The sequence below is a fragment of the Apteryx mantelli genome, chromosome 2, assembly GCF_036417845.1.
Source record: "Apteryx mantelli isolate bAptMan1 chromosome 2, bAptMan1.hap1, whole genome shotgun sequence".
Lineage (NCBI taxonomy): Eukaryota > Metazoa > Chordata > Aves > Apterygiformes > Apterygidae > Apteryx > Apteryx mantelli.
Genome location: NC_089979.1, coordinates 77,836,732 through 77,858,139, shown reverse-complemented (window position 1 = coordinate 77,858,139; position 21,408 = coordinate 77,836,732). Strand labels below are relative to the sequence as shown.

The 21,408-nt window shown below is 47.2% G+C and overlaps 1 protein-coding gene across 3 annotated transcripts in view; it reads left to right on the top strand.

Moving 5' to 3' along the window:
- Positions 1-1,626: 1,626 nt before the first annotated feature.
- NFATC1 (nuclear factor of activated T cells 1) overlaps positions 1,627-21,408 on the top strand; it is a 117,411-nt gene continuing 97,629 nt past the window's right edge. For 2 of the 3 annotated variants that reach the window (XM_067290947.1, XM_067290946.1), the window contains exons 1-2: positions 7,154-7,786; positions 17,048-17,207. In XM_067290947.1, the coding sequence (XP_067147048.1) occupies positions 7,233-7,786; positions 17,048-17,207 (714 nt within the window). In that variant the 5' untranslated portion in view covers positions 7,154-7,232. Of the gene's footprint in view, positions 1,700-2,092; positions 2,111-6,690; positions 7,787-17,047; positions 17,208-21,408 lie in introns of those variants that run through there. The other variant, XM_067290948.1, reaches the window with a different exon arrangement.

Genomic DNA, 21,408 nt, shown 5'->3' with positions numbered 1-21,408 from the left:
GCGCGGCCCAGCGGCGGGGGTATTTCGGTGCTGCTCCCGCCTCTCCCGGGCGCCCCGGCGGGGGCAAACCCCGACGGCCGCGGCCTGCCGTGGGGCTGCGGTGGGTGCAGAGCCGCGGGAAGGCGGGCGCCGGCCCCGCGCCGTCCAGGGCCAAGCCGGGCTGCCCCGTCCCGGGGCAGGGCAGCCGTGGGGCTGCCCCCCGTGGGCCCTGCCGCGGGCTGCCGGCACCCTGCGAGCCGCCGGGGCAGGTCCTGGCTGCAGTGGGGCCCGGCCCTGTGCGGAGGGGAAAAAGCTCTGGCTCTGGCTCTGATGGAAAAAAAATGTGTTTTCCTGGCACTTTGTAATGGAGTTTTCAGCCATAAGCCTGGAAAATGGTATTCCCTGAGTTTATAAGGGAATACCGTTTCCATAACTGCTTTAAAAAAATCATTTCTTCTGAAAATCCGGCCTTAAATTCTGAAAGCTCTACAATTGCAGCGAGCCTTAGCTGCTGCGGCAGTGAGGTCATTTGCAGGCTGGAGACTTTAAAATGGGCTTGTATAATCTGACAGAAGTGTATTTCTAAACAGAGAAAGAGACTGGTTTGTTTGTTTTTTGTTTTCAAGTGATTTTTAAAACAGAAAAACGGTGAAAGGCAGCAGGCTGGGGAAGCGCCCTGATTTCCCTCCCTGCCCGGGAGGGCAGCCCCGGAGGACAGGCCGGGGGTGGGGGGCGCTGCCCCCTGCGCTGCCCCGTGTCATACCTTCTCGGGGGCCGCTGCAAGCCCCCCTCGGGGCAGAGCTCCGGCCGAGGGAGCTTCCCCTCCCCAGCGCACGGGGGACACCGATAGAGTGCCGCTTTACTGCGCTTTTTATAGCAGTTGGCACTAGTGGGTGCTGCAACTAAATCAAATAAATTAATTTTAAAAAAATAAAAAAGCGAAGCCCAGAGCCTCATGGCTCGCAGACGTGAAGCGGCAGGGACCCTCGAAGGAGCGCCGTGCGAGTCAGCGGTATTTCGGAAACTGCGCGGCTCTCCCCTGGGACGAGCCGCAGGCCCGGCCGGGCGGGCTGAGCGCCTCCCGGGGGGCAGAAAGCAGCGCTCCTGCCCCGCGGTGCCCTGCTGCTTCTTGCAGGCGCCCGGCACCTGCGGCGATTGCAATCGCCGCCCGGTGGGAGCAGGTGAAGCCCCATGGCCAGGCTGCCCCCGGGGAGGGGGGGGGGCATGGCCGGCCCCCTCGGCGGGGGGAGCAGCCGGCCGCGGGGCTGCACGCAGCCTCGAGGAGGGGGCTCCCTGCGGCGCTGCTAGAGCAGGAACCGGCCGGGGGGGTGGAGGGGGGTAGGGCATCGCAGTTGTTTGCATCGACCCGGAAACATCAACACAGCGGGGGAGGCGGGTCGGAAGCGGCGGCAGCGAGATAGGCCGGCCGTCGGGGCCGGGGTCACATTACCGCCCGCAGCAGCAGCAGCGGGCCGCCGTGCCGTCCGCGGTCAAGCGCCTGGCAGGGGGCTGCGGGGAGCCCCGGCTCGGCCCGGCGCCGCCGGCAGCAGCAGGTGTCCGGGGCGGCCCGACGGGGCGGGCCGGGGGCTACGCCGCCGCCGGCGGGCGCGCTCGGGGCCGGGCGTTGCTGCGGGCGGCGGGGGAGCCATGACCGGCGTGGAGGGCGAGCAGGAGTTTGATTTCGATTTCCTCTTCGAGTTCAAGCACAGCGACGAGGGCGGCGAAGGTGGGTCGGCGGCGGCCGGGAGCGGGGCCGGCTCCCTCGGGGCCGGCGGGAGCGATGTCCCGGTCGGCGGCGGGGAAGCGCCCGGGAGGTTTTCCCTGCCGCGGGGAAGCCGCCTGCGAGGCGGGGGAGCTCCCCTTCCCCGTGCCCTTGTGAGCACGTCGCAGCAGCTCCTGAAGGGGAAGCGACTCGGGAGGCAGCTCGCGTTTGGTTTTCTTTTTTTTGTGTGTGTGTGTGCGCGTGTGTGTGTGTGGTTGTTTTGTTTGTTTGTTTGCTTGCTTGCTTGTTGGTCGTCCCCCCCTCCCGAGCGCTGGGACTGGTCTGAGCCCTTCAGAAATAGGGCGCTGCCCGCGGGGGCGCCTGGCCTCAACCCGCCCCGTGTCCCCCGAGCTGCTGCGCTGGGACCGGGCGGTCCCCGCGGGCTGGGCAGCGACCCCGCCGCGCTGCCATCGCCCGTTTCTGCCCGGGGCTCGCACGTCCCGGGGCTCCTGTAAAATGTGCACCTGGTGTCTGCTCCCTTACGGAGAAAGGGCAATTCAAAAGCCGCTTCTGTTTTTTTTAAATTATTATTATTTTTTCTCTCTCTCCCCTCCCCCTATAAGTTGGAGCTATTTAGGCTCGGGGTTTTGCTTGAAGGTCATCCCTAAACAAAAATAACGGGCCTGAATTTATCGCAGGTCACACAGTTCCCAGCTCTCGTGTCTGAATTGCTCTCTCTTTCTAACGACTTTTAACAATACTTGAGGTGGAAACGTGGCGCATGAGGCTGAAATTGAGACACGGGGCGGGGGGAAAAAGTTGTTATTGTTTCCTGATATCGGATGGATTGTCACTGCCTCACTGGTGGCTGGTCACCACAGGAAACTTTATATATAAGGAGATGACTTAATGCATTCTTAGAGCTAGCCGGTCTCTGTGTTTTGACGCTTCACCAGAGCTTTTGCCTTTAAATCGCGGGATTTCCCAAATCCTTGCCTGCATATTACAACCTGCCAGGATGTAGCTGAATGTGTAGTGCTCGACTTCCTAATGCTCACCTGTTGCCCTGTTCTCCTGGACATTTTGTGCGTCCAAACAGTTGTCCTAAGCTTCTCAGCTTGGAAAGCATGTGGCTTTAAGAGCTTCGCACCAAGCTTTCAGATGAGTGTCCTGGTAATTAGACACCTGGAAACTGGAGGGACCTAAACAAATTAAGTGCCAATATCCTAATGAGAAAAGTACCTAATTCCATTAGGCGGTTTTGAAAGCGCGAATTTAAACACAGAAGTAGAATTGGCTTCATCTCTGGAAGTGTTAAATAGCCTTTATTTTCTCTAAAGCCCTGGTGAGCCACAGGCGTTCAGCACTCCTATTTAAAGAGAATAAATAGAAGCTGACAGTATTCAGTGCTTTGCAGGATCTGTCCATTAAGGGTAGAAAGGAATGGAACTCTTACCCTGCAAAATTAATTAGGGAAAAAATTATCTGAATTTTTTATGTTGCTACAAAGTGAAATGTAACATGCAAAAGAGTGGCCACAAAGCAAGGGGTCCAGTTTCTGGTCCTAGTTATACATACTGTAAATATGGAATTGTCAGCAGCAGAACTGTTGCAGACCTACGCTATCTGGTACCAGAGTGTGGCTCAAGGTATTAAAATACACCGTTGAAAGTGTGCTGCTAGCAAGCTGTATAAATTAGTGCCTGTTGAACAGCAGCGCAAACATAAGCCCAAGCTTGCAGGCTACGCTGAGCCCGGGGCCTCTGTAGGTCGGAGTCCCAGTAATGTCAGTCAGTCTCTGTATTAGGGAGCAGGGGGAAGGTGTTAGCACCCTTTCATCCCTACTAGTGCTGTCAAAATACTCTGTGTAGCTGCGTTATGTGGTGTCGTTTCATGCCTGTGTAGCTGCCTCTGTCTCCCTTCCCCCTTGAGACTGTCATTTTACTTCTATATGTTTTATTCTGTTTCACCTTTGAGGAAAGGCATCAGCCTGTTGATGAATGCTGAAATGTATGTGTATGATGAATTTCGTAAATACGGAAGTCAGGGGGAAGAATGTGCTTTTTCAGTAGTTGTACTGTGGTTTTTAGCTCACAGACAAAGGACTCGATCCTGTTCCTAGTTCTTGCTTTTGGACGTTTATATTTGGTGGGCGTAATTTCTAAAGGCTGTCTGAAAATCTAAGACACCTAAATATGCTTGGAAGGCTTTGGATCTTACTACTTTTGATTTCCTGTTCGATCGTGTGAGAAGTTGTAGGACACATTGTTTTCCTTTGCCCTTAAAAAGTTGACTTCTTAAAAATATGCATTATTTACGTAGTCCTAAAAGAGCCTATTCTTTGGTACATGCATTAGGAGAGCTTGTTGTTTGGAGCACTGGTAGCTGTCGTTTTGTTTTGTTTTTCCCCCTCCTCTTTTTTAAAACTGGATTCACAAGGCCATTCTGAGGTTTTATATTGCACATTAGGCCCGGGCTGGGATTTTCCAGCAGACTTCAGCACTTGAATTTCACCCTAATTGTGCGATAGATTTCACAGTACCCCTGGGTTCATGATAGTTTTTCATGCAAGTAATAATTACCCCTGATATTTTTGTAATAAATGAAGGGCTTAAGGCAGATCCTGCAATCACACCTAGTCTGGGATGCCCAGCTGGAGCTTGTGCAGTTCTAGGTGGGAGCAGAGCTGGAGCAGCCCCTGGGGCACTGCTGGAGAGGCTTGCTGCGTGGTGGCACCTGCACCTCCTCCATAGCCGGAGGAAGCAGTGAAGGAATCAAGGCTGCTTTGGAGGGATGGGTAGACCCTTGCTGGGCTCATTTCCAAAACGGAGGTGGTACCAGTGCTACCACTGTTGCACCACATTTCTTCCCCCTGCCCATGAGGAGTCAGAGGGCAGGGGTGATGTTTGCGGTGTCTGTGAGTGATGCCACCATGTGGCAGGACAGCCAGAAAAGGGGCCTGATATTGGAAGAAGAGGCCTCTCGCCCTGCAGGCAGATACAGGTCTCCTCACCATCACTACGGTCAGATCACTCTTTTCCAAGCAGCCCTTCTTTTTCCACAGCTCTTATTTCCTGCCTTCCTCATTGTTTGAATAGTGTGTGAAGCTGCAACGTGTTTTGTACAATCCAGTTTCATTTGTGGCGCCTTCTGGTATAATTTAATGAACCTTTCTGGTAAATGCCCAATTTCTGAAGGCAAACCAGAAAGTGAGCGGAAAAGGTGTTGTTTCACATTGGTCATGAATGTTACCTGACATGACGTAAATTGGCTAGAATGTCACAGAGATGCTGTGAAACTGCTTAAAGCAGGTTAATTTTTTTTGTAAGTACCGTTTCTCTTGGAATCGCTGTCAGTGAGAAACACGAGAGGCAAAGGGTGACACCAGAGAGGGCCGAGCCGCTAAACAGCAGAAAGCAAATAGCTGACCGCGCCGGCACAACCCCCTCGGAGGCTTGTTTGCATCCACAGCGCCTGGGGAGCAGGTCGCCTCGGGAGTAACGGCTGTGATCGTGAAGACAGCTTTTCCACATCCCCGCAGGGCAGGTGGGCAGTGGTCACTGCTGAGGGAGTTTCCCTCCACGAGGACAGAGAACCAGCTCTGCGCCTGGAGCTGTGCTGGCTGAGGGGGAGCCGAGCTTCCCTCTGTCCTTGGAGAAGGAGAAAGCGCCCCTGCCGTGACAAAATTCTGGGAGACGATGCGACTTAGAGCAATCTGTGGTTTCAGCCTGACAAAAACCCCCTGCAGAACAGAAATACCCAAACTCAAAGTTCAGCGGCTGTTGTCCTTCATAGAAAGGTTGTGCTGCCTTTCCTTGCAAGAGAGGCTGGCATTAGGGCTCTGACCCATGTGTGCCAGTGCTGCCGAGCCTCCCAGTGGCAGGAAGTGCTTTGGGGGGTGGCTCCCACTCCTGCAGCTGTTCAGAGGACCAAGGGCACGTTGCCCTCCATGAAGGGCAGCACACTTCCCTGCGCGTGGCCCACCAACATCTCTGGACAGCAAAGAGACACCCATGCGTGGTCCCTGGGGTGGGAGGAGTTGAGCTGAAGGGATCCCATGGCACTGGGCAGGCTGGCGGCGGGGGACAGGGAGGGACAGTCTCCTACTGGCCTCGGGACACCAATTCTCCTTAGTGTAGCAGAGGCAGAGGCGCGCGAAGGTCGGGTTGTTCCCCTGCGCTTGTTCAGGGGGACCGTCAGCAACAGTCAGTGATTGATCTGTCACTTTTCAGGGTCTCCACACCATCTGTGTAACTATGCTATTGCTTTAATACGCTCGGAGATGTTACATGGTTACTGTTGGCCAGGAGCGTGCCGGCAGTGCTTAACACAGCATCCGTAATAACCAACAATTTTAATGAAATTTCAGCTGTTACAGAGTAGTAAGACATCCCTGTTTATCCTTCACCTGGTCTCTGCTGGTTAGACTGGAGGATAAGTCATCCCAGAAACCACAGCAGGTCTATAGATCCGTCCTGTTCCAAAATTCTAGTCAACTGGAACCAGTTGGAAACTCGCTGTAATGGAAATTTCAGTTGTGGGGGTTTTTTTTGTTTTGTTTTTTTTAACAGAGTGCAGTTGATCATGTTCTTTGATTTGATCTGCCTCCACTTTTTTTTTTTTCCCCTGCTTTGTGTATTCCAGCTTTGCAGGGAGAGAATTAGGCTCACTTATGTAAAAGTGCATGTCTCTTGGATAGTGCTGCAGTCTCTGAATGCTGAAGCGCTGCTTGAGACTGAGTTTTACTCTTAAGGTCTGCATAAGAAGAGTGCCTTCAAGGCAAACTCATTCCACATACACCCTTCCCCCCCCCCCCCCAAGATAGCTGTGCTGCTAAATTGCCAGCATTTTCAAGGATGATAATCTTGAGCTTCTGATCTAATGCTGCGTGTGCTTGTCTTTTGGGGTGTAAAGGGGCACTATGCTGTTGTCTGTTATGTCTTGTTACTAAGTGAGTATATATGTGCAGCACTTCATATCATTCTTTTTTGTTTGTTTGTTTCTTCCAGAACACTATAATTATACATCTTCAAATGTAAATGCTGGTTTGCCTCTAAGTGTGGCACATTCCTCATTGTCAACTCCATGTCATGGCCTTCAGGCATCAAATCCAGTCATTTCAGTTGTCCCATCAACAAATCATCCTTCTGGATACGGAGGACATATTGACAGCGGGGCCTCTGAATATTATCTGCCTCCAAATATCAGACCTAATGGAGCCCCAGCACTAGAGAGTCCCAGAATTGAGATCACTTCTTACTTGGGACTTCACCATAACAACCAGTTTTTCCATGATGAGGTTGAGGAGGCCATCCCAAACGCGAAGCGACCGCCGTCCACCGCCACGTTGAACTTGCCGAACATCGAGGCATACAGAGACCCATCCTGCCTGAGTCCGGCGAGTAGCTTGTCTTCCAGAAGCTGCAACTCTGAAGCTTCTTCCTATGAGTCCAACTACTCGTATCCATACACTTCACCCCAGACCTCTCCGTGGCAGTCCCCGTGCGTCTCTCCAAAGACCACGGACACCGAGGAAGGCTACCAGCGCAGCATGGTGGCCTGCACTTTGCTTAATTCACCTAGGCACTCTCCATCGACGTCTCCCCGCCCGAGCATCACGGAGGAAAGCTGGCTGGGGGCTCGCAACTCCAGGCCGCCATCTCCTTGCAACAAGAGAAAGTACAGCCTCAACGGCAGGCAGACCTCCTACTCGCCACACCACTCCCCCACACCTTCGCCGCAAAACTCGCCGCGAGTTAGCGTCACGGATGAGACCTGGCTGGGGAGCACCAACCAGTACACCAGCTCCGCTATTGTGGCCGCCATCAATGCCCTCACCACCGACAGCATGATAGATATGAACGATGGGATTCCCATTAAGTCGAGGAAGACCGCCGTCGATCACACCCCCTCCATGACTCTCAAAACTGAACCAGCTGGCGAGGAGCATGGGACCATATCGCCAACTGCTGATTTATCACCAGAAGACTTCTCCAGCTTTCAGCATATCAGGAAAGGAAGCTTCTGTGAGCAGTACCTGTCCGTGCCACAGCACCCGTACCAGTGGGCCAAACCAAAGTCTTTGTCTCCTACATCCTACATGAGGTAAGGCACCCCGAATTTGAGGGGAATCCTGCTAATCTCTTTCTTACTTGGTCTTTCTTCTCCTTCCCATTTCATTCTCTGCTTCCAGCCAAATCTCCCCATCCGCTCACTCCATTTAACTTTTTCTTTTTTTGTGTGTGTGTGATGCTGTCTCTCTTGTTTGTGTGGCGTAACTGTGAGTAAAACCTTGAAGATTAAAAAAAAAAAAAAAAGTGTCAGGAATCTGTCACGTGTGGGTTGTAACAGGCAGCATGGTATCCATTTCTCAGGAGACAAGCCCCAGTCCAGGTGGTCGAGAAATGGTGAATATGGGGCTATTCAGAAACTTGTCAGGCAGCAGGACCATTTGGTACTATCAAACCTTTGGTTTTACTTAAATAGTTCATTATGTCTTAATATTTTTCTTGTTGCAAGCCGAAGAGGTGTTCCTGTTATTGTGGCTGTTACAGGGCCTTTTATATTTCCATTTTAATAGGCAGTGAATACCAACAGAATAGAAATTTGGCTAGCTTGTGCATTACTTCAGCGTTTACTTCACTTCATCTGAAATTCCACTTCATCCAAAAGCTTCGTATCAGTTGTCTTTTCCTATCTGTTGGACAGTGTGTTCCCCCCCCACCCCTTCCCCACCACTTTAATCTCAGTTTGAAAAACAATCAAGCAAAAAAAAACCCCTTTATTGTTAGCTGATAATAAGCAATATATCATTGCATTTATTTATGACACGATGATCCTGCATAGGAAACAACACAGAATAGCCACAATTCGAGTTACATCTTTTACTTTCAGTTTTGGTTCTGGTCTTCATTTTGAAGGCATCCTAAGGCCGTATGGGCAGTGCTGCGTGGCGCGGGAAGAGTTCGGCTTTCCAAAAGTCTGCTGGCCTGTCCCAGAGTCTGATGGCAGCCTCCTTTCCTCTTCCTCCCTGAGCACATCTGCTGTGTTTTTATTTTTATTCTTATTCTTTAAACAAAAAAGCTTTCTTTTTGAAAATTAAAGAAGTGGACACAGAGCTAAAATATTTTCATTATTGACACCTTCCTTGGTGCTCAACCTTGCCCATCCTGCTTCTCTCCAGCCAGCCCCTCTCTGCCACTTGCTGCCTCCAAGGGCTAAAATCGAGTGGTCTGTGGCACTCCACGTTGCAGCACATCATGCTGTGCTGGCTCAGCCCCAGCACTCCTCTTCCTCCCCTTCCTCGCCAGCCCCCTCTTCTCCACCCTGCCTGAGCTCCCTGCAGGATCCTGGCCCTGGGCAGCGCTGGGAAATGCCACGCGCCCTCCTTTGGGAAGTGCTTGCTGCCTTTCACAGCTGCCTTAGAGACTGCCAATGCCAGGCAAATCCTTCAGCGCCTCCCCGCACCTTTAAAAAAGCCTTTTATGTTCTCCCACCAAAGGCATAAAGTAGTCTGAGTTCATTGGAGAGGCGGAAGGTTTTTTTTTTTTTTTTTTTTTTCCGGCTGGTTTTTGCCGAAAACTTCAAGGGAAATAATATGACAGTTTGAGCAAGCGTGCTTTTATCTCTTGGTTACAGAGAGCCACCCTTATGCGCTTTATTGTAGTCGGTGAGAAGGCACCCAGCATTCCTGTGTGGTAACGCAAACACAAAGGTGAAGCGCACAGAACGGAGCCCCAGTATGTTGTGTATTTAACATTTTTTCCACTGTTTTGGTCTTGTATAAAATATGTTTCCTGGTTCGCAATATGTTTCCATGTGATCTCATTAACTCGTGCTCTAGGGCAATTGGAAGTTACTGTAGAAATGTGATTTTAAGTTATTTTACCAATCAGATACACTGACCGTGCTTCCTTCAACCAAAAATACCTCTCATTTTATGTATATGAAAGACTGCTGGGCAACTGAGCACAGACGTCAACAGGATCACAGCCTACGCAACAGAAACTGTTATTTTAAATCTTTCCAAAAAAGCTGGTTAAGAATTTGTCACAACAGATCTGGATTTTTTTCCTGTTATTTTACACATCTGTTCTATTTCAAATGCTAGGATTTTAGGGGTAGGTTCCAACAAACAATTCAGACTCCAAAACCCACCCAGTCATAACGATTTTGAGATAACCATATTTGATTACCTCCTCTGTCTCTTCCTGAATATACATTACAATTTTCATCAAAAGAAAGCATGCCTGGGAAAATCACTGACGCCTTTCCTTGCGTTCCTTTCATGCCACTTTATTTGGGAGCAGGAGAGAATAGGTTCAGGCAGACCATCAGCCAGGTGCATGGCCACGTCCTTTTCCATGGTGTGTGTGTTGTTTGGGTTTTTTTTGGTTGGCCTTTATTTAAAAGGGAAGTGGCGGTTTGTATTGTTTCGAGAATTGATCATGTTTTTCACTTATCGTAATTAAAAGTCAGGTTTAGGCTTTCCAAGTTCTGGAGCAAGGGAACGATAAGAGCAGAGAGTAATGCCCACCTCGACCACAACGGACCCTATCCCATAGGCTTTCTCTGCCTGAGGTTTCTTCTGATTTCTCCTGAGGACAGCAAGATGGGTCCATCCTCAGTTTGAGGCTCTTTGGGGCCAGTCTTGGCTTGCAGATGCCCATGCTGGGCTGTTAACGTCGGGCTTCCTGCCCACGTGGTTTGCTCCAGGGCAGCCCAATGCAGTCGCAGCTTTGGCCTCGGCACTTCTCTTGCAGCCCCAGACCTTGGGCCAAGTCTTTGGGCTGGATGTAGAAAGCACTTAGAAACATGGCTGAGATTTTTCAAGGGAGATTTGGAACAAACTGGGGAGTAGCAATGGGAATCAGACCTTTTCTGGACCAAAATTGGTTACTTTAATGTACTAATCTGCCTCAAAAAAAGCACCAGAGGGTAAATCATTATGCAGAGAGTGAAGAGATGGTCTTGTGAAACTCTGTTCTAGTTGTTTTGCTCCAAGATCTGTTTTATTTCAATATTTTGCTATGCATTGTGTTGTCTTGCCCAAATGTAAAAAGCTTCTGTCAGTAATCCCTCTTCTATAATAAGGGTAGTAAATAGTTTAAGAAGCAGCACTCTATCAACAAGTTATCTCGGGAACAGGTGATATTTCAGTTGTATTCTGTGGATGCTGCTTATAGTTATACATCATTTCTCAGTGTGCTGTAATTTAAAATCTCTTAAGGACAAAAATTCAAAGGCAAAATAGAAACTTGGTTTAAAAAAAATTAAAGGGACTTTCATCCCAAATCATCCTTTTTATAACAAAAAGGATTGGCACTTACGAAAGTGCCGGATTTCTGAAAATCTTGTGCCTGTTTTTTGACTTCCTCTTTAGCTGTTGGATTTGACTAAACACAACTTGAGATTTCCTAGAGGCATTTCTTATTCACTGAAAAGTAACAGCTTCTTTATATGCGTTATAGTTGTTTCAAGTTTAATCAGTTTTATTCAGAAAGTGTGCTGGCCTGTAGCGCTTCAGTTTTCATTAGATGTAGTGTAATTTGGGGGAAGGGGAAGAGAAGAGAGATGGTTAGGTTTCTTGATCAGTTGTATGGCATGTATGAGGTGTACCACACTAAAAAGAGTTTCCAGGAAAAGTCACCCAGTTCCAGGTGGCTTATAAAAGCTCCCTACTGTATTTTCTTGTACAGCTTTTTTTTTTTTTTAATATTTGAAAGCCACATTTTTTCCGCAGTCTCTCTTTCAGCCTCAAAAGCATACATGTATGTTCTTGAACCCACAGATGCAGTGTCATGTATTTTTACATATGGAAGCTATAATTTACATGCAGCAAATGTATGGTTGGATACCTGTCTACCATTTGCAGGAGCGTATTTGGATTCTATCTGCCTCAGTGGGTTTGTTTGTTTATTTTCTGTGGATTTTTTGGATTCCACCTTTGTGACTGTGGCGGTATTGAACTTGAGCATTCAAAAATCATTCATTAACCCCTAAGATTGTAAGATTTTTCTTAAAAATCACAAGATTAAAAAAACATGTTATAGATTTTTTTTTTTTTTATTCCCCCGCACCCCCTTTTGTATTTTTGGTGTGGTTTATTTATTTTAAGAAGTTTGGTCCAAGATTGTGAGATATACAACAACCTTCCTTTGGGGAAGTTGTGTTTCTCACAGAATTGGAGTTTCTGAAGGTGGAAAATGATCATGAGTAGGTAGTCATGAGTGCAGCAACCCCAGATCTGCTGAACTGCATGTTCAAGGTGAACATCTGTATTTCATGGCAAACAAGAGGAAGTTCCTCAGACAAAGCAAACTGGAGCTGTCTGGGCATGACCCCGTAAGCTGGGCACAAGCGGCTGCGCGTGAGTGACCGTCCCCTGGGACCTGTTAGTGTTAATTGGGGTTGGGGATGAGCCCACGGGGCCTCTAACCTTTTTCTCTGTCCCACTAATTTCTTGCCGGATGGGGCATTTTGGTGCTTCACCGAGGTAGGTGGCACACTCCCGGTCACGTTAGGCTGCCCTAGCGCAGGGCTGAGGACTGCTTGGGAGCGTGTCTCCGTAAACTGTATTTTTGTTTGTTTTGATTTCTAAATCCTCCCCACGCTTTCTCCTGCATGTCTTTCAGTTCATTCAAAGTGCCCCGTAAGCTGCTTTTAATACTCCTTCCCTCAACAGCTCATTTTAGCATTGCATAGTACTAAATTTGGGGCAGAGGTGCAATACAAGCCACCTGTTACCTCCATTTCTTGTTCTTTCTGCAAGTCAACAAATGAACCATTTCCTATGCAAATCTACCTTTGAACATTAACTTTTAGGACTGTAGTGTTACGTATTATCTGTGAGCACAAGGATGGCTCACTTTTTTTTTTTAAAGACTTCAACATGAAGGATTTGAAAGGACTTTAATGAGCTAGATAGAGGAGCTACTTGCTCCACGTGCCAACAAAACGCGGCCAAGCCTGGGCTGGGGCGCAGCACCTATTTTAACAGCTCGCAGCCAGATCGCTCAGTTGTCAGATGGGGGTGGGGGGTGGGGGGTGGAATCTCCCTGTGTTTAGCTCGCAGGCCAAGTAGGAAGCTGGTGTATTTCTCCAGCCGCAGCTGGTGGGCGCACCCATACGGATCATCATTGTTTTCTTGCTCTTTAGCAGGCGTTCACTTTAATGCGAGACATAGCTAATAGTAATAAATTGTAACCATATTTGCATTTGGTGCGCAGTTGGAACAGGGGCCAGCAAACTGCCTGGTAAAAGTTTCCACGATGCTGTGGTTTCTCTCATGTATGCGTTTATTTCTTACGGAGCGCTCCCAGTTGGAAAAAAATGAGTTTAGTGCAGGGCGCTGCTGTCATGCAGCTATCTTGGGTCGAGGACAGCGGCACGCGGGAAGGCTCGTTCCCTGCGCTGGCCCAGCAGTCCTCTTGATGCCTTTGTGCACAGCAGCCTGGTTAAGGACAGAAACGTTTGCAAGTCACATTTTTCAAGTGGCCTTGGGTATCTGGTAGTATAAACAGTGAAAGTCTAATGGTAATTTAAATCCTGAATGCACAGCTGCTTTGTGAAAATGGGGCTTGAACACCTTCGCAAAGTTTACTAGTAGTTTTGGGGTTTCTTTCTTGCCAATCTATATTCTAGTGTGCTGCTTAATATCTCTTTTTTTCTTCCTCCTGGTGACTTGATAAATCTTTCTGCTAACAGCAGAAGTCAGCCAGGCTGGATAATCTGTTTTTGATTTAATCATACTGTGTATCTGGTGTATGCAAAATAAATCACTATTCATCTGTTTTGTAATCCGATTTGGGGAGGACTGAGTTATATTGAGTGAGTTTTCTACAGTCTAGCACCAGGTTTTGTGAACTTGCCTTGAAACAACCATCCCTCATTGCTGCATTTAGAAGGATTACAGTAAGATTTTTATTATGGTGTAGAAGGGAATGGGACAGATATTCAGTTGGTGGAAAACTGAATCTAAGGGAAATGCACCAATGTATATTTGATTTGAAAGCTGCTTGAAGATTTCTTCTTGCCCCCCATGGAGGGTCTCTTCTCCCCTCCACGTGATGTTGGCTAGTTGACATAGCTTGGGCGCTTTCAAATTGATAAGGGTTTATTTGCGACAACCAGATTTACAATTTAACGCTACACCATTTGCTTGGGTTTTTTTTTTCCTTTAACCACATTTAGCAGCAGGAAATTAAGTGCATGATGAAGATAACCTAACATAGGAAATAGCTCTGACAGCCCCAGCCCATGACACTGTTAAAGGCATCACTCTGCTTCCTTCATCAGGAAAACTGCCATTAAATGTCAATTTATAATTGGTCAGGTGGTATTTTGGAATTTTGATGATAGATTACAGGCTAACAGCAAACTGTACTTTTATTTTGAGGCTTTATTTGAAAACATGAGTTTTATATCTTAATTGTACTGACACTTTCAGCTGCTCACTTGAAACTTTTTTTTAAAAGATGCGATTATTGCACAGTTCCAGATAGCTTAAAAAAAATAAATAAAAAAATCCCTTTTCACTTGAGGACTACATACTGCTGGTTGGAGTTGTCCTTTTTAATTAAGTGTTAAAAATTTTTAACCTGATATATATTGTGTCCTCAGAAAAAAGATCCATCAAGTGAGAATTTACTTAAAAACAAACATCTGTTTAAAAATGTGTGCTGATCATCACCAGGAGACACAGCTGTTTTGCTCTGCTCTTTGTCATTTATCATTAGTCAAATATGCTTTCTCCAGAAATTTTTTTTGAGAATTTTTCAGACAAAAGGATGTGTACGTAATGAACTAGACAGTGGCTCTATACAGTGGCTGATTGCCTGCAACTTTTAGGTGGTGGCAGAGTGTGCACGAGGTGCTGTTGCCTCTTGTTCTGCACGCTGTTTTGGTTGTGCATGTAAAAACTTGCTTAGACGAATTGCTCCGTATTTGAGGATGCTCCATGTGCTGGAGGCTGGAAAGCAAAGTAACCCAAAACTTGGTGCCTGTGGCTCCCCGAGGGGCGCCCTTGCCGAGGGCTCGTGCTTAGTGGCTCTGGTTGCCCCCCAAAGGCTCCAGCTCACTGTCGTCCAACAGAGTAGCAGTGAGATAATGTCCGTAGTGTCCACTGGGTTGAAGAAGTCACCACTTGTAGGAAGTATAAATGAGTTTAGAAACCCAGAGAGCCATGTTTGTGTAGTGTTTTTCTCATAAAGGGCCCGGTCAATAGCATGGATTCAAGATTTTCTTACAAAAATTGCACATTCTTGTAATGCATGTAGTGTGTGTGCATAGGCATTCAAATTGCGTGTTTCAGTTTGTGGCAAACTTATAAACAAATGAAAGAAGATAATTCATGTAGAAAAAAATCATGAGAGCTATTGGTACCACCTGAAGTCTCACTTGTGTATAGATGCGCTAGCACGTACAAGTGGCTGTGCAACAGGCTGGGGATAAAGGATTCTCCTTCTCTGGAGATATTCAAAAGCCGCCTGGACGCGATCCTGGTCAGTGTGCTCTAGGTGACCCTGCTTGAGCAGGGGGGTTGGACTAGATGATCTCCAGAGGTCCCTTCCAACCTCAGTGATTCTGTGATTCTGTGATTGAATAAAAAAAAAGCCTGTGGTGTTATACCCCGACCTGAAAAGACTTGTGCACTTTTCAACCTTGTGCACCTCAACACTGTAAGACATCTAGCTCTCAGTGGGAGACAGTAGGGATATTTTGGGGGATAGAGTCACAATGCCTGCAGATCTGCAAGTGTCAGGGTAGCAAATGGATCACTGGGTTGGAAAAATGGAGTATTCGGTCTCCAGCTGAACATGTGCTTGTAATAAAGGCATCCAGTGCCGAAGCTCTTTTGCATCCTTTGCCTTCCTTAAAGCCAGCTCACTTCAGCCATGGTTCGCACTGCTCAAATCCTTGTTGCAACAGGGTTATAGCAGCAGGGCAGAGGGCTGGTGAAACCCAGCCAGCCTTTGTACCGACTCGGGCAAGAACTACTTAGCCCTGTAGCCTCCTCATCCATAAAAGGCAGATTGCAAAACCCTCTGTCCACAGCAGGTAATCCTAATCTGCCATACACGTATCGCCGCTGGTATGCCTGCTACTTCAAAGTGATACATGGCCCAATGGGGCTAGGAATGGCGGCTGCTAATAAGTGGCATAAATCACTGCCGTGACTTCTGCAAACAGTGTTGCCTGGCGCTAATGCCTCTGTAAGAGGGAGCACGCAACAGCAGCAACAAAAGGTTTGAGGACCATGATTTTCAGCTTGATCTTCTTCCTCTCCAGGTTGATGGAATAAGTGATAAAGTGCTGTGGAGGTGGGCAGGGTAATATGTTACTGTTGAGCCATTTAACTGGTTGTGAAAGTGTTTGAAGGGCACTCGGTTAGCAGAATTTACTAAGGGAAAGAATATAAGCTAAACATAAAATTAATGTTTTCATCACAAAGCTGTTTGCTTAGATTTTAAAATAAATTTGCATCAGGCCCAACACTGTCTTAACAATGTTTGTTCTTTTATTTTTTTTTTTCCTCTCTCACCCAAACTGTGAGCTTTACATTTCTTACAGCCACACTCTCCCGATGTTATTTTCAAGTGTGGTTTTACTCTGAAAGTGGGTTTCTAAGAATGGCATTTCCCCACCAATGCTTGTTGTCAGGTCTGCTTGCTTTTGCGATAGTAATGAGTCTTTAATATTTTTGTAATTGCAGATTCAATACAGAGCCAGAAGAGTGAGTTGGGTTTTCTTCTGGCTTGTGCATCATTAGTAGGATTTGTAACAGAGTTCTGACTTCAGATCTTTCTTCTTTGGGACACTTGGACCAGAAAAAACCCAGCTTCACTTTGAGAATCTGTGATGTGTTTTCACATTTGGAAGGAAGCTAGGAAATGGCTTTTTTTTTTTGTCCCCCCCCGCCCCCCCCCCATGTAAGCTAAGCAGATTTGTTCAACTCCATTAGATTAATCAAATGCAGAACTTCTCCAGAGCTCACTTGGCATTCACTTGCACAGTGGAAGTACTCTTTCTTAAATTCCTCTGTCTTTCTGCCTACTTCTGTCCTTTTGGTTTGGGATCAATATAATAAGATATTTGTAAGCTGTGCCTTAAATGCTTTACCATTTTGTTTACAAATCTGATAGCATCTGGGCTATCAAATATGCTTGACCCATAAATCTTCATAAAATAACCATTGCCTTCTAAGTTACTTATGTCATGGCATTATCCATATTGATGAAATTTTAAATGTAAGATGGTAAAGGATGAACTGTGAAACATGGTCTCTAAAGTAATAGTGCTGGATGCTTGTGGTTTGCATTGTGTACTTGACGTTAATTTTTAATACGTTTTTCCTTTCCATTATAGCCCATCCCTGCCTGCCCTTGATTGGCAGTTGCCATCTCACTCAGGACCTTATGAACTGCGTATTGAAGTGCAGCCAAAATCCCATCACAGAGCTCATTACGAGACAGAAGGAAGCCGAGGGGCTGTGAAGGCATCTGCTGGGGGCCACCCCATCGTGCAGGTACCGAAACGTGTAATGGCAGCAAAGTCTGTTTATCTTGACACCCCCCCCCCCACCCGCTCTGGTGAGCACCCCTTCTTTTGCAAAACTAAAAAGTGCCAGGAGATCTTTAATGAATACTGCATGTGTGCATGCGCCCAGAGCACATTTTAAACTTGATGGAACAAACCTTTATTACAGACAAGATGATTTGCTTTCTTCCTTTCCTTTTCCCAACAGTTAACTCAGCAGTTCTGGCAGCAAAAATAAGGCACAAATGCACATCTGCTTTGTACGATGTCTGCATTAATGTGCAACTTGATAAATGTTTAGCTGGCAACTTGTTATCGCGGACTGATTTGCGCAGGCAGATTCCTGCCATGCAATTTAGGCTGAAATCAGCTGGGAACATGTCGTGGTATACTTAGTCCTTAACTTGAGGTTGGATCTAATCAAAGCTGTGAATGCATGTCAGAGGGTAGAGTTGTAGCAGTGGTATGGAAGTATGTTGCTGATTTGGATATTGCAATGAATTTGGAGGAAAGAGATGCTTTATAAGTTTAACTGACACTGTTCTGTTTAGTTCCTTAAATCCTTCCAGCCACTCTGGAAAGTATCTGAGGTCTGAATCTAGTTTCATGAATTCTACTAAACTTCTTATTTTTTCTGTATAAAGTATTTAATTTAATAATACTGTAAACTGACCCTTAATCCACTTACATATATGACTAGTCACATTCATTTTTAAGGGAGTTTTCTCAGGACCAGGAAGAAAAGATTTAGTTGCTTAAAAGAGTGGGAGAGAACCAAACTGCACCCACCCCTCTTCAACTGCTGCTTTCTCACCCAAAAGTTAAAGTTTTGGTGCGTTCTGTCAGAGTTGTGATCCTGTCTGGAGTGGATTCCTGGTCTTTCCACTTTACTTGCACTGCAGGCTCCACTGGTGTCAGCAGTACCGCTTGCGCAAGTGAGGTGGAGGCTGCACCAATATTCGGGATACTTGTGCAGATCTTCCTGTAGGAACAGCAGCTTTTCAAAAGTCTAGGTGACTCAAGATCACGTCCAGACCACACGTGCAAGGCTTGTGTGCATTTGTTTTAAGATCCCGTTAGCTGACGCCTAGTTTGAAGGAATGATGCAAGTTTGCAGTGATGTTCAGCGGGGAATGCCTTTAAAGATTTTGTGTACGACTGCGACAGCTAGAAAAGGAAAGTGAGGTAGAGTTGTCAGAGGTGCTCTCTATCTCTGGCAAAACTCATCAGCGACACGGGATTAAGAAAGTGATCTGCTGAAAGACTAAAGGTTTTAGTGGAACATTTGTGAATGACATTAAAGAGGGGTTTGTGGCAAGGCACTTGATGACAGTTAATACCTACTCTGCTCATGGCTCAATGCAAGGAGATGTAAATGGGGATGCATCAGTCCACAGTGGCCAGCCTGACGGTTAAAGTTTCCTACATGCTTTTGGAAAGACTGAATGTGGTGCCAACACGTAATTGGACTAATGTGTCCAGACATTTCCCCTGTCATCCCCTGCCCCAGTCTGCCGGGACTGAGCTTGCTACTTCCAGAAGACATAGTGTCAGAAAAGAAAAGAGAAGAGGAAAGGAAAAGGTGAAGGGCATTAAAGGAAAGGGGAGGAAGCAGCCAATCCTAGCCTTGCCAATTGACTCCAACAGTTTAATAAAGATTAATGCAGTTTTCAGCCCTTTTATTATAACCTGAATATCCTCTCCTCCAAAAGGAGGAGAAAAATAGTGTCAAAAGATGCTTTTCCCTGCTAACGTTTTCATCCCTACCAGAGTTATCTGTTTGAGGAAATACTCAAGAATTTCTGCTGACTTAGGTCAGACTTGGATGGATGGATGTCAGAAAAGAAAACACTTAAAAATAAATAAGAGGAGGGGGAGATAATCAAGGGGGTAATTACTGACAAACCTGTTACTGACAAAAGCAGTAAAATGCAGCTCTGAATCAACACATTTCCAGATGTTGGGAGTGTTTGGGTCAGAGGTTTGCTTCAGGCCATTATGTTATACAAAGAGGGGCCCAAGCTTCAAAGTTCAAACCCAAGTATAGGCTCAAGCAGTGTTTGGGTGTCTTCAGGTGTGAGATTTTTGGATCAGGCTTTTCCCTCTTATATTTCCCAGTGTTTTCAATTGCGTTGACTCAGTGAAATCCCTCGTAAAACTGCCCTGACCCCTTCCGCCGCCCCTCTGTGTTCTGCTTTCCCCTATGGACAGGCAGGTCTCATGTCGCTACTTGGGGGAAGCTTGTTCAAAATCCTTCCTTTGTAAAGCTCTTTCTCCTTTCCCTTCAACAAGAGGAAAATGCAGAAGAAAAGATCTTTTATTCCTCCCGTCTCCATTTTTAGACCCCTCTCGCTAGAATCCTCCTTCCTAAACCACAATAAATTTTTTTTCTTTTTCTCTTTCTTTTTTTTTTTCCCCCTCCCCTAAAACCCTCACTGTATCTGTAGGGCGTGCTAGCTCAGAGAAGTAGTAAATCCCAAAACCGCTTGCCATTTGTGGTATGGTTCCCCAGCAAAGGCTAAATGCAGATTGCCGGGGGTGGCTTTCTCTGCAGATGGAGTGTGTTTATCTTTTTTTTCCAGACACCACTAGCTCCCTCGCTGCTGCTCTGTCTCCTCTCATGGGCGGTGGAGAAGTCCAGCAGCGACCGGGAATCGAAGGCCAATGTGCTGGCAGAGGAGAGCAGCTGTGTAGGAGGGCAGGCGTCTCTCCTGGGTGTGACACCAAGTCCGGGGTTGGAGACCAGTTTTTTCCGTGGCTCTTGTGGCTCTTCCAGCCTCATGACCTTTTCTCTGGAGCTGGAGAGGGCCGTGCGTAGAGCTGAAGAGCTTTATGCTGGGACGCAGCGATGTGCTGAAGGCATGTCGGTGTATGAGATTACTCTCTCCTCCCAAACCTGAAGCAGGGGTAGGGTAAGCAGTGCTCAGCATGGCAACCTGCTCTGGGTGTTGATACTTTTTAGCAAAGACAAGCCTGGCAGATGCTGCCTGCTTCCCCACGCGGCCAAGTCTGCACCCCGGCCCGCTGCTGGGAGCTGCCCTCACTTCTTGCCATCTCCCCATCATCTGCACAGGGTTTGCTTGCTGGGGACTCCTGCAGGTTTTCTCCTGGTGGCATTTCATGCCAGCAGGATTTCCTATGGATTTCTTTCTGTGTGATGACCGCACCTCCCTTCTGCATTTATGAATGATAATTTTTTGAGTGTTTAAAGATGCCTGTGAGGGCTTTTGCTAATGATTCTTGTAACGCAATGTTCTCCTCTCGGAAATTTTTTTTTCCCCTTTACCTGTTTGGCTGCCACGGCAGCCCCAAGCTATCGCTGTTCTTGGTTGCTAAACCCTTGGAGAGTGGGACGAGCCGACACACCTCGGGAGCTGAGGGCTGCTGCAGAGCATTGGCGCGGCCGAGGCTCCGGGGAGCAGCGCGGCTGAGCTCACGCCTGGCATGGCCTTTTATTCGTTGTGTGCTTGCAGTATTTTGCTAGTTGTAATTGCCTTTGGTGATTTCAGTCTGGGGTACTCTCCCCTCTGAGTCACAACCGAGCCAGGGCCCCAGCTGGTGTCAAAAATTACTCAGCTGCTCTAGCCGTGCCAGATTAGGTTGAAAACTTGGGACTCTGTTCCCTTTGGGGAGTAAATTCGAGTCCGTTATTGCTGTGCTGGTACCTAAACATTTGCAGGAGTTCAAAATTAGCATCAGGGTTTATCTGGATGAAGTAAGGCGCAGGGATGGGTACTCTAGAAAACCTGCAAAGGGGCAAGAGCCACATTTTTTAGAAGGGGCTCGAGCCACATTTTAAGAATGGTGAATTGAATTCGAGGGGATTTGCATCCAGAATGTCTTAAACTTCCTCCGTTTGGACGTATTTCTCATTTGGAAAGTGGTGGTGCATGGTTGCACAAAACGGTGATTACATTCCAGGCAAAGATGGCTCTGTTTCAGTTGCAGGTAAGTAATCTAATAGATAAAAGTCTGTGTAGCACTTGGGGATCCCTGGGGAGGGATGGCACCAGATTATAAGTATATGGTGTATAGTTATTCTAATTAATAACTCCTCTTTGGAATAACTCAAGTCCTTTGGCTGCTAGAGATGGAATTTTTACAAACAGGGTGTGGTATATCTGTGAGATAAAATCCAAATAGTCAAGAATGTTTAATTAAAGCATATGAATTACTCCTGTAGAAGACTG